The sequence below is a fragment of the Crassostrea angulata genome, chromosome 1, assembly GCF_025612915.1.
Source record: "Crassostrea angulata isolate pt1a10 chromosome 1, ASM2561291v2, whole genome shotgun sequence".
Taxonomy (NCBI): Eukaryota; Metazoa; Mollusca; class Bivalvia; order Ostreida; family Ostreidae; genus Magallana; species Magallana angulata.
In genome coordinates, this window is record NC_069111.1 from 4,133,636 (window position 1) to 4,146,970 (window position 13,335).

The window sequence follows — 13,335 nt, forward strand, 5'->3', positions numbered from 1 at the left end:
ATAGAGCAAATGATTTTTAGTGCAAATTAACAGTTATTACTCTCATATACATCAGTCATTGGTTATATATATATCATATTTAAAGGGTACGGGATAAATTCTGTGCTCACCCTGAACCCAAGCGAAATAAACTGGTCACCAGTTTTTGCTAACAATGAATTTAGTGTTATAACAAGGAGAACCAGTTTATAGTACAAAATGGCGTTGACCAAAAAGAAAGACGGTTCGCCAAATGTTAAATTCTTCGAAACTGTTGAAACAATCGCACAATTTGACTCCGTGAGAACATGGCTGAACAAAAACTACAAAAAGGTTGGTCACCATTGCATGCATTGTTATCTATTTTGTTGGGAAAGATTGCCGGTAATTGCCTTTGTTTAACACTTGCCGGTTCGATTTTGTTTGTGATGCTATAATTTTTAAATTATAAATAAATAACTCAACGTGGGTTATATGCCTTTTTCATATAACGTCAGGAAACATGTATAAGTATACGCTCATTTCTTAAATTAAAAAAAGATACTAGAAGCATGAATGTTATACATATTGATATTCTAATGTTGCTTAAGGCCTATTCTATGAATTCGATGATATGTTGATTTATTGATTATAAGAACAAGGTCATTCATCCCAATCATCATTAATTTTCCTTATGATTGGTGTCGAGGATCTGATTTTAATAAAATTTTGTTTGATACTTGTTTTAGGTAAAGAAATATCATAGTATTTGAAATGTATAACTTCATTTGTTGTGCTTATATTTTAATTTGATGCATTTTTAGTACATGCAAGCAGACCCTCCCACGAACAAGAACCTTGCAAGTCTGGTGTGTCAGCTGCTTCAGTTCATGGAAGATGCGTTCGGGAAACATGTCAGCAACCCAGCGCTCACAAAGCTTCCTGTATGTCATTGATATCTATATAAAAAAAGGACATTCCTCTAGAGCTAGAATTACATTTGAATGTTAAGATCATTAAAAATTTTGAAAAAAGAAGAAATTAAATTCATTGTTTCATAAAATTCTCTCAGCTTCAGTTTTAAAAGGAAACTTAAATATTTTTAATTGGAAAATCAGATACATGAACCTTATTTTATGATGAAATTTATGCTGTCTTTTTCAGATAAGATGTTTCCTGGACTTTAAGCCTGGTGGTGCATTATGCCATATCTTGGCCGCTGTCTACAAATTCAAGAGTGACCAGGGGTGGTAAGTTGAGTTTATTGCTTCACAATCTCTGAAATCATGTTTATGTGATTTTATTTCATTGTAATTTTGAATAAGAATTAATGCAACAATTTTTTTTACATGTCATTTGCAGGAGAAGGTTTGACTTTCAGTCCCCATCAAGAATGGACAGGAATGTAGAAATGTTCCTGCAGATCGAGAAAACCCTTGTCCAGAACAAATGTCTGATCCTGCCCACCATTTATATTATGACTGATATGGACAAGGTTCTTCTACCAAAACTGAAAGACATCATCAAACGTCACCAGGGAAACATAACAGAGGATGACGAGGAGGCGACACACATTGTCCACGTCCTTCCCACACACCCACCCACAGAAGGTAGGCGTGTTACTCGCAGTCTGTGTACATTTAGTGCAAAAAAATCAAACTGAATGTTGTATTCATCTGTTGGGAATCTGTTTTCTAAAGTGTTAGTCAGAATAAAATATGTAACAGTTACTGTAAGATGTATTTCTCTAAGTCAAAATGAACAAATGAAATTTTTAATGTAAAAGTTTTTTTTACCTAGATTTGAAGAAAATGGATAAACATGATAAAAGTGAAAATATGTTCTTTTATTTGTTACTGTATAAGAAAACTTTAACATTATTCCAATTTCACAATATATTTTTCCTTCTTGTGTTCAGTTTTCTTGGACCATGTACATTACCTAGGATTGAATTTTTGTATTTTTAGAGGAGTTTATTCGTCCTGTGATGAAGCGTGACCGTAACGCAATGATTCATTGGTGGTACACTCCAGACAGTTACGACGTGTGGGTTCCTGACGTCTCCCCAGACCTGGAGATCGACAACCCTCAGCACAGCGGGGCCCTGGAGGTCAGTGTAGCAGGGGAATACAGAACTGTGTGTTGTGTAATCAGTCCCCTTCAAAATGGGGTGTTAGCTTGGTTAGCAAGTGCTGTTTTAGGGGACACATGTCCCATGATCCTCTCTATGCTGATAATTGCTAAAATGGTGTGTAGGAATAAGAATTTAGAAAACCAGACATATTTCAGTCTGCTTTTTATGCATTCATTTCCAAATTTTATTTCATCTTTTATGATTAAAAAAAAAAAAAAAATTTATATTTGTTTGATTGGAATGTCAAGATTGTAATGTATCTAAGATGTGAAGAAATATTTTTGATAAACTCTCTTTAAAAAAATTACCCAACAGTGTTTCTCACTTTTAAGTAAAGAATTTAACTAACACTTGACTTTAGTTCTTCCAAAAAAACAGTAGTACCGTATCTACCGTAATGTCGCGTGTATAACACACACTTTCTTTCAGCCAAAATTTGGTCAAAAGTGGGGGTGCGTGTTGTACATAGGACTAAAATTTTACCCCATTTTTTCAAACTGTATTTCTTGATACCACGGGAGTAGTGACTGTCGATATATAGCATATTATGCAAGTTGTATGAGTGTATTCTAAATTTACTGCAACAGAAATACCTTATTTAAAGTTTTATTTCCATGTATTGAAAAATTTATCCTCTCTCAACACTATTTCATGCATCTAACAAGTTTAAATATCGCCAGTGTATTCGCCATTACGTAAGCAGCCACCTGTTGACTCGGCGTGTGGTCAATGTTTAGCAATTTCCGGTGTCAAAAGCATGCACCTGTCTTGTGTCGGACTTCACAGGGTGTTTTAAAGTGCATTAAGATTAGCAATTATTCTGATTTTATTAAACTTGATAACTTCATGTCCAGTTATGCAGTCAAACAATATTGCTTTACATAGACACTGCTAAAAATACATCGATCATTTGTATGACTTGATAATGACGATATACGACATACATACCTTTCTTCACAATGTTTATTTAACAACAATCAAAGGATTTGACTATAACTAATCAATGAAATCATTTCTTTTGATGTTTTGGTTTGTATCTGCAAACATTATTACTTTAAAGCACTAAGTTGGGTTGCTGTTCTTCTCTACGTATGATGATCTTCAACTTCTCGGATGTTGTATAAGAAACTCTTAACGAAATGTGTCAAATGATATTTGATACCGCCCATGTAAATCATACCGTCTTTTTTAAGTAAAATTGTAAGAACTTTGACTCTAATATCGCTTGGGCCATGTTCCGATCAGAAAATTACAGTAATTGCGCTTGGGTTAAAAAATTATCATCAAACATCTATAGTTGTTTAAAAAAATGGCAGCCGTCGATTTTCATCGTCTGTACTATTTTCCGATCACAAAATTATAGAAATTACACATGGATTGTAAAATTTTCATGAAACATTGATGGTTTTGGGGGAAATGGCAGCTGTTGATTTCGCCATTTTTTGGGTGCGTGCTATAAATAGGATCTGCTGTTTTTCGCCACTTTTTGGTAAACTTTGGGGGTGCGTATTATACACGAGTGCGTATTATACACGAAACATTATGGTATTTACCTAACATTTTTATGAATACATATAGACAGCTTTTAAAAATTGGAATTGTCAATATGCAATAGACAACATACAAAATTATGTATTTAAGATAAGAAGTACTTTGCTGTATATGGAAATGTACAGTAAAACAATGTAAATGTGCATACATCAAGGGAAAGTAATTTTGGGCCGGAATGATATCCATGTAGTTCACTGTCCTTTTCTGACACATTTTATGATTAAGTATAAATCTGTTGTAATTTTAATTACTTTTATTGTTTATTTACAGGAACGTGATGTGCTGTTTGGTTCTATATTTTCTTCATAGATAATTAATCATAATTATTTTTAAAAGAAAACCTGTGTTAGTCTCCAAATCTATTATAACAAGTCAGAAAAGGACAAAAACTTTTGATTTAGGGTCATACATGTAAATAACTGTGTATATTTTATCCATGTAAGACTTACTGTATTCAATATTCATAAGGTCACCTTAAAAAGTTGTTTGTACGGGTACTCTCCAGTCTTTAAACTGATGGTGGGAAGAAAACTTCTTTTTGATCTTAAAACTGTATGCAAAATTTTACATTAAATAGAAAAGTGATGGGCAAACAAACTGTATATTTATTAAAATGATGCACAGAGTGTTTGTCATAAAATATCTGAGAGAGGTCTCATTGTCAGTCTTTAGAGGGCAAACAAATAATTTTGAAAGGTGTCCTTATTTATAAGTTTTTAATGTTGGTGTACTGACCTGGGTGATTCTGTGAATCAGGTGACCGCGAAGTGGCTGCTGGACATGGAGGAGTACAACGAGTGGATGAATGAGGAGGACTACCTCATCGAGGATGAGGTAAGGACTGCACCTCAGTAACACTATGATAGTTGTCATGTTTATGTAATAACAGCATTCAGACAAGATTACTGTAAACCAACTTTTATTCATGTGTGAGAATTTTTAATACGAGCCTCACTGTTATGAATATTTTTCGCTGGGAAACTGGTCCTCAAAATGTCTCAGATATTTAATTTTTCCTAATCTATATCTTGATCACAAAAATTAGTCGCCCAAGCTTTTCATTGATAAATCTTAAAAGGAAATAGTCACAAATGAAAGTTAATTTACAGTAAACTGTAATACTTTATGTGCTTATTGCTACAAACAAATTTCCCTTTGTTTCTGCTGAACATTTATCAAGTATAAAAAATTTGCAATTCTTGGGTATAAATTGAATACCTTTTGATGATTGTGAGTGGGGGAGGGATGGGTAAGAATCATGTACAGTTTTATGAATTTTCAATCAGAATTTGTATGCCACATTGGTATGTTGAATTTGTTAGATTTAAAGTGTGAAATTTTCCTTTTGATAACCAGTTCTATCATTAAAATTCTTCTGGTGTCCACCAGTTAACACAATCATTTACATCTAATTTTCTTATTTTTAGTATGAAACAAGAAAAAACAAACGTCCAAAGAACAAAGTAACAGTGGAAGAGGTAATACTTTTACATTGCGAAATAAGTTATATAAGTGTTTATATCTCATATACAAGTACAAAGATAAAGTTTAATTTCAAATGTATATTGATGAAAGATCTTAAGTATTTTATTTATTGTCGCAAATCACTTTTTAAATTACTGTAAATGGTTTGCTTCAGTGGATTATCTACCCTGAATTTCAACTTTATAACTTCAAAATCCACTGAAGTAAACTGATTTTGTTTGTAGCATTTAGAAGTTATTCATCCAGGTATTTTGTGACATTTGAGAAATAATTTATCCTCTCTGATTTGATTTATAGTTTATAGCCAACCAGGAAAGTGACAAGAGGGAGAAGCGAGACAAAAAGAGCAAACGGAAAAGATCCCCCTCCCCCACACCCGCCCCATCCTCGGAGAAAAAGAAAAGAAAGAGGTACAGTATTCCTTACTCTCCTTGAACAAGTTTACTAGCTTAACCTTTTTGACTAACATGGATGTTTTTAGACAACTCTTTATGGTTTTCCTACTGTTTTCCGTCCTTTTGAATCAATTGATAAAATATTGAAAATGTGTTTATATAGCACGCGGACTCCAGGAGGACCTGGGAACTCTAAGAAGAGGCTAAACAAGGAGGACACTGATGATGATCTGACCCGGGACATGGAAGATCCCCTCCCAGAGACCAACATACAGGAGGTGCAACTCTCAAAGCAGTGTAAGGCTTCATTATGCTGAAAGCATTATAGAAAATAACATTACGAAGAAAAAATTTTAAACAAAAAATAAAAATGAATGAAAATCTTGCCTTTAAGAGTGAGTTTTTAAAGGTGTTGCTTTTCTTTGCTAAACAGCAAGCAGTAACCGTAGTAACAAGGACAGTGAGAACCAGCCAATCAAAGGAGGAACGATCATAGACATGGATGAGGAGGCCACCGACAAGGTAAGGGGTCAGAGTAATGAAGACCCACTGTTTATAGTAGAAATGATGATGTGTTCAGAATTGTTTGTTACCTGAAAAGTAATAGGATCATGATGTGAAAGTTTCTCTTCTTATGGTACATGTACACTTGTCTATTTAAAATCCTTATGTTCAGAAACTGGTACAGTTTTCAATTGTTTTGTCTGATAGCTGATTGGTGAGGATAGAGGGGATGAGGAAGGAGCAGACGATGACTCCAAGCGAGAGAAAGAGGATGAGGACAACGTGACTGAGCAGACCCATCACATCATCATACCCAGCTACTCGGCCTGGTTCGACTACAATGCCATTCACTCCATTGAGAGGCGGGCCCTGCCGGAATTCTTCAATGGAAAGAACAAGTCGAAAACGCCAGAGATGTAAGAGTCCAAAAATAAAAATCTTAGCAACGTTACTGAGGAATCATTTAAATTTGTGGGAGCTCAATTTTGTGGATACCCCTTACCTACTAATAAACATCTCTAAAATATATTCACAAAATAAAATCCCTACATCAATTAATCCATGAAAATTAGCCTAAATGAATTAAGCAATGGTCTCACTAAGAATGAATCATATTGGTTACTCAATTGATATAACCTTTCTTAATTATATAGGAGACTAGGTCAGATGAGCAATATATAAACACCATTCAGCAAAATTCATGCTATAGAGTTATCCATGTTAACTTTTCCATAGCAACAAGACTCCGAATAGCTGTGCTCAAGACAGGAAAGGAGCATTTTTATTTCTATGACAACAAAATGATTCCACGGTTTAACACTACAGTACACCTATTCAGAGAACTATCACAGAGCTTGGTTGTATGAGGGCTGACTCTCTTTTACAGATACCTGGCCTACAGGAACTTTATGCTGGACACATACAGACTAAACCCCACAGAGTACTTGACAAGCACCGCCTGCAGAAGAAACTTGGCCGGGGATGTGTGTGCTATAATGAGGTACAATAGCACAGCAATCCGTCCCCACAGATTTAGATTATCACTTACTTAGTTATTTTAACAACATTTTTTAACAAATTAGTGCTGTGGGAAAACATTGATAAATATTACTGATTCTATTTTTAATATGTATTATACGAGAGCTTGATATTATAGCATGAATGCTTACTTTCTTTTTTGTGTGTGTATACAGAGTCCATGCTTTCCTGGAGCAGTGGGGCCTGATTAACTATCAGGTGGATGTGGACAACAGAGCCACCGCCATGGGCCCCCCACCCACCTCTCACTTCCACATCATGGCTGACACACCCTCAGGACTTCAACCCGTCAATCCACCAAAAGTCAACCAGGTAAGTCTTTGTATTATTAAATATTCTATACAAAGAAATTTTATAAATCAGTGTTGCAGTTCTTCCTCTTAATATATATTTTTTGCAATAAATGCTAATTTTCGTTATCTTTTTATAGCCCTCAGCAGCAAAACAGATTGTTAGCTTTGATGACAAAGACAAAGAGAGGGACACAAGCGAGGGCCGGGAGCTCTCTGACTTCAGTCTACGCATGGATATATACGCCAAGAAAGCACTAAAAGTAAGGATGGGTTTCAGTTATCAACAGTTGCAGAAGAGTTTTAGATCTAGACATAGGGATATGTAATTCTTTGGAAAATAAAGTGATACTGACATTTGATATGTCATTGTTTGAAAGTAAAATGAATTGATGTTATGATACGTAATTGATGTGAATAAACAAAATGACATTGACATTGTGTTATGATAGGACAAGGGAGCAGCCACCCGTTCTCGGGAATGGACCGACCAGGAGACCCTGCTTCTGCTGGAGGGACTGGAGATGTACAAAGACGACTGGAACAAAGTCAGTGAACATGTTGGCAGTCGAACCCAGGACGAGTGTATCCTTCACTTCCTCCGCTTGCCCATTGAGGACCCATTCCTGGAGGAGAGTGACTTTGGCCATGCAGGTCAGTCAGGTGATCAAGTCATGTATTGTCTAGTCTGATTACTTAAATTTTATCTTTTATGAATAGTACTCTTATTATGATAAGTAGGTGGGATTTTTTTTTCTAATTTCTAAAATGAATAGGAGACAGATGTATAATTCATTTTATATAATGGTTATTACATGTATATTGCAGGACCCCTGGCGTACCAACCCATCCCCTTCTCCCAGACAGGAAACCCCATTATGTCCACTGTGGCATTCCTGGCCTCTGTCGTTGATCCAAGAGTCGCCAGTGCAGCAGCTAAATCAGCTCTGGGTACGAATAGCCATAGTCAGACTCTAGAAGAATGATTTTTTATGAAATTATTTCAAGTGATTAGCTTATTGAGGGATTAACAGCAGGATGTTGTCAGAGTAGAATATTTCCAGCTGATATGCTGTACACCAACTTTGAGATGAAATTTTATGAAGTTTGCATAAATCATCTTTCATGATATTTTCAACTATGAAGCAGTCTTTTACTGGCTTGATCACAAAAATTAGTTGCTGTTAAGTTGTTTTAAAATTGTAAAGTAAATCCATCTTGAAAGTTGGTTTCCAGTGATGATTAAGCAAAGTCACACAGTCCAAAATGATACGGTGCCTGTGTTTATTAACCCTGTGTGTTGTAGAAGAGTTTTCAAAGATGAAGGACGAGGTGCCCCCTGCCCTTACTGATGCTCATGTCAAAATGGTGGAGGATGCAAACAAAGAGGGCAAGTCTCTGGAGGCTGAGTTTGGTCTCGAGAAGAGTGGCATTGCAGGAACTGTCCCCGAGAAAGAGGAAGGTATGAAAGCTGGTACGAACATTTTTTAGAAAAATTCTTAATTTTGATGCAATTAGATGTGTTAGGAAATAGAATGCAGATTTATTGGGTTTTCTTTTTTAATTTCAAAGAAGAGGCAGTGAAAGAAGAGGAGGAAAAGAAAGAAGAAGAAGAAAAGACAGAGGAAAAGAAGGAGGAGGACAAGGAAGAAAAGGTAGAGGCACTGGCACTTTGAAGTTTGGAAATGCAATGTAATTATTGACTCTGTTAATCACATTTGCTAATATATTGTTTATTTTAACAGAAAGAGGAAGCCATGGAAACAGATGCCCAGGACAATGAAGAAAAGAGAGAGGAGGAGAAACCAGAGAAAGAAAATGAAGAAGAAAAGGCAGAGGTTAGAGCAAATGTATTCTGTATTTCATATATTTAAACTTTGCTTAAAAGATGTTTAATTTTCAGAATCAACAATGTGCATAAGTATGTTAGCTAAAAGAAACAGCCAAATCGTCTCCTGTGATACTTTGAGTCTGACATCAAAATGGTTATTTTGTGCATTCCATGATTTTTCTTATGTCGCTGTAGGTTTCGACCAATCGATAAATGTTTAATTTTCAGAATCAATTTTACACTGTACCTATGATTTGTAAATACACAGAGTAAGACAGAGTCTGAGACCAAAGAGGAAACAGAGGAGAAGAAACCAGAGGAAGAGAAGGAGACAGAGGAACAGATCCAAGAGAAAGTCAGCAAGGCAGTGGCCAAGATCCCCATCAAGCCAGACGGCAATGTGGCAACCGCTGCTGCAGCAGCATTAGCATCAGCTGCCGTGAAGGCCAAGGTAAGAAGCCACATCCTGATTAAAGTGCATTGACCCTCCAACAAAAAAGATTACTCTCATTGATGTCAATGACTATTATTTACTTCGTAAATTTTTCAAGCATTTATATTTTCAATATTTCCAATTTTGCTGAACAGGGTATATTGATATCTTATGTGTTTCAATTGCAATTTTGATTTCATTTCATTAAATGAACACAAAAAAATTATTTAAGGGAACAGAGAATTGAGAAACTTTAGATGGTGGCTTATGAATTAAACCAAATGGTTAATGATAAAACATGAAATGAATAGCGATAATGTGATTCAATGTCTGATTGCTATTCTATTCCAGCACTTAGCAGCTGTCGAGGAGAGGAAGATAAAGAGTTTAGTGGCATTGCTGGTTGAGACACAAATGAAGAAACTGGAGATTAAGTTACGTCACTTTGAAGAGCTTGAAGCCATCATGGACAGGGAAAGAGATGCAGTATGATATTTTTGTCCATTTCATTGTGAAGTATTTTAAACTCATTGCAAAGCTAGCACTCTCAGTTAAATTGCTCCGTGAGAGTTTGTGGTGGATGCATGTTCTTCTAGTATTTGTCAGGGCAATGCAAGCTACCAGTATTTGAATCAGTAATGGACAAAACAAGATTCCATCAAAACATCTGTCTTAGTAGTATATGTACATTGTATGATAAATTTTGACTATACTTAATAATAAATATGAATTGTCCTGTTTTGCAGTTGGAGTACCAAAGACAGCAACTTCTACAAGAGAGGCAGCAGTTCCACATGGAGCAGATAAAGGCTGCAGAACACCGAGCCAGACAAATAGCCATGCAGCAAATGGTGACAGAGCAGAGACAGCAGAATATTGGGGCAGGGGACCAAGGTAAGAGAACCAACCAACGTGTACACATTTATCTGATAAAGTTGTTTCTTTGCAAGCTATGGGATCATTTATGAAAACCTATTAAAATCTGTAAGGTTCTTGTGCACTAAACAGGTGTTTTTGAAAGTAAAATTTCACTCAAAACTGTGATATTTTAACAGTTGAGAACAGCAGACTGGTAATTTTGTTATGGTGACTACTGAGAATACCGGTACGCTATTTTTCTCTTTTGCAGCCTCAGGACCTGGAGGCCCAGTAATGACAGCTAACCCCAGTTTGGCAGCAGCTGTGGGACAGAGCTACCCCCTGTCTGGCTCCCCAATGCCCCCTCAGGGACCCCAGGCCACCCAGGGCTCTCCTGCCCCTCCCCCACCAGCCTCACAGCCCCCGGCTGCCCAGCCGGTCACTGGCACAGCAGAGGGGGACCTCTCAGGTGAGATTTACCTTTGCTTTTATCTTTTTGACTTATTAAGTGAAGTGATAATTTTTTGTTTAAATTTAGACCAGCTTTATGTCCATATTTATATATGGTTTAACATGTTTGATTTCTTTCCCTTTAGCACCAGCCTCATCCAATGATGTCCAGGCCGAGCCTATGAGTACTGACCCTCCCCAGACCACTGTCCACCCCCCACAGAACATGATGGGCACCAGTCCTGTCTCCTAACATCACAGAAGTCATCGCCATCATCTTCAACCATCGGCCGCTTTTATCTACAGATTCACTGTACCTCATTATTGCATAGTAAACTTGTATAAAGGTGCTTATCATGCGAAGACTGTTGAACAGATAGAGGATACTGATGTTGTGTTCCCGTGCTAACCGTGTAATGACTGTCGTAGTGGTGAAGATCTGTGTTCTTGTGCTGCCATGTATTCATGGCCCCACTGTCATCAACATGAATCTCCAACCAATCAGTGAACTCTGTCATATTTCTTGTAGTATGTTGTAATAAAGTTTTTTGTCAAACAATCAAGTGTGTATTTTGTATGAAAAGGAAGTTCCCTTCACTTATACAATGTTTGATGCTATCACTGTAAGAGTGATATTAATAATGGAGTGTCGAATTTAGACATATTATATTTAAAACATTGTAATTTGAGATTGTACTGTATGAAAGCAACATATGAAGAGGTTTGCTAGCAATTCTCAAATTCAAAAGGGCTGGGTTTACGGGGATATGTTGACAGGCATGCAGTGAAATTCAGCAACATACCATAAAATGTTCTGTACATATAATTACCTAGAATGATAAAATTCAAGCATTAACCCCCACCCCCTCAACGCAAAGAATAAAAAACCCATACATGGTTGCAATTCAACCTTTCCGTTTAACAAGTGATGAAGTGCCCCCATCAATCGAAGCATGTTCCAGCATTGGTATTTCTCGATTAGGAGAAAATAGCGACTCGACAAGATCAGAAAAAACAAACCAGCATCAATCACGACCGAGGCTGACATTTTAGGATTAGAATAATGGCTTATTTGCTTTCGTGGAGGAAATGCCAGCCTGTTCTTTTGACTGATGCACCGCTGCGGTGTCACGTGACTACCGTATCCCCCGCCGCAACATCATCAATAAGATGAGGGCTAATGGCAAGGAGAACGACCCTCTAAATCAGATTTTGGATTCATTCAGCGATTTCTAAACAGATCATTGGGCAATCAGTAAACAAATATCGGGTAATGTCCTGAAATGACAGAAGAAGTTTCCTCAGTTATGTATCTTTCACGTATACTTACAATATTAGATGTATTTGGTAATTTTGCTTCATATAATGGTGATATGAAATGCTTTTTTATATCAGAATTATATTGATATCATATATCAATGATATAAGATTTGATTTATATAAGAATTATATAATCCCTCTTATATGATTATGGTATGATTGAAATTGCATGGCAATTAATAACATGATGTAACGATAACAGTATTATATGATATCATAAGATTTACGATATGATTCTGATATGATGCCATTTTTTATCAATCAGCGGGTGCGCAATGACATAAGATTCATAATATTTTGATCTGAGAATTTCATATGTGGCAAAATTTCAAGCATATGGTCAATATATTCAATTTTCTTGTAATTCAGAATGTCAGTTGAGACTGTTTTATCTTGTAGGTCAAATGTAGCATACATGTAGGTTAGTATGCCAAATGCAGCATATATTTACTTGTACAATAAATACGGGGTTGATATAAGAGCTTGGAGAACTCTAGAGCAATATCAATGGTTACGATGACCGATTTATTGGACTGAGAGATTAAAGTAGCTCTCCAGAGCCTGCTTTTATAAATTAAATCGAGTCTTAATTAACACTGTTGATGTAATCGGTCGTTCAACAGTACTGGTCCCACCAAAACTAATTAACCCGAAATCGCTCTCTGTTCCTTGCCAATTTCTTTTCATTCCTGGGAGACGTAACCCTAAAGTTCTTTTCTCTTTCTTAAATTGCCACGATTTACTACAGAATTAGAATACTTGTTTACGTAAATAAAAAAGATAAAAAAAAAATACATACAACGGAAATGAAATAGGAGAATTGAAAGTGCATGATGTTGTTGTTTACAGAATGAAAGAGATGAAAATATTAACAGCGGAAATGAAATACATGCCAGACCAGTATTTTGAAATCAAAATTACATTAACCTTGTCCCAATCCCATAACAGCCAAGATATAAATAATTTACCGCGTGAAATACAAACATGTTTACGTAATAAAACATATTTATCCAGTCAAGTAGTTATAATTAAGGATGCAACTGAGACTATGGCTCGGTCATACCGATCATCGACTACAATGTAACATT

General features: G+C 36.1%; 1 protein-coding gene across 4 annotated transcripts; it reads left to right on the plus strand.

The window, feature by feature from the left end:
* Positions 1 to 153: 153 nt before the first annotated feature.
* Positions 154 to 11,490, plus strand: LOC128178865 (SWI/SNF complex subunit SMARCC2-like). 4 transcript variants are annotated; one of them, XM_052846253.1, is made up of 24 exons: positions 154 to 312; positions 783 to 902; positions 1,123 to 1,208; positions 1,321 to 1,568; positions 1,926 to 2,068; positions 4,400 to 4,477; positions 5,071 to 5,121; positions 5,426 to 5,538; positions 5,687 to 5,820; positions 5,957 to 6,045; positions 6,235 to 6,443; positions 6,914 to 7,027; positions 7,221 to 7,377; positions 7,496 to 7,618; positions 7,808 to 8,018; positions 8,184 to 8,306; positions 8,662 to 8,829; positions 8,928 to 9,010; positions 9,101 to 9,193; positions 9,455 to 9,637; positions 9,971 to 10,105; positions 10,366 to 10,513; positions 10,749 to 10,946; positions 11,074 to 11,490. In XM_052846253.1, exons 1-24 carry the CDS (start codon positions 199 to 201, stop codon positions 11,178 to 11,180), a joined length of 3,228 nt encoding a protein of 1,075 aa, XP_052702213.1. In that variant the 5' UTR covers positions 154 to 198; the 3' UTR covers positions 11,181 to 11,490. The 4 variants fall into 4 exon arrangements, with proteins under 4 accessions (XP_052702213.1, XP_052702228.1, XP_052702221.1 ...); XM_052846268.1 differs by having other exon boundaries at positions 8,662 to 8,817; XM_052846261.1 differs by having other exon boundaries at positions 7,808 to 8,009.
* The last annotated feature ends 1,845 nt before the right edge of the window (positions 11,491 to 13,335 follow it).

Bases quoted from the DNA above. Each gene is read 5' to 3' on its own strand.
- LOC128178865 (XM_052846253.1), top strand. From the start codon at position 199: ATGGCGTTGACCAAAAAGAAAGACGGTTCGCCAAATGTTAAATTCTTC. The intron at 313-782 runs GTTGGTCACCAT...ATGCATTTTTAG, and splicing joins TGAACAAAAACTACAAAAAG to TACATGCAAGCAGACCCTCC. The intron at 10,106-10,365 runs GTATGATATTTT...CCTGTTTTGCAG, and splicing joins TGGACAGGGAAAGAGATGCA to TTGGAGTACCAAAGACAGCA.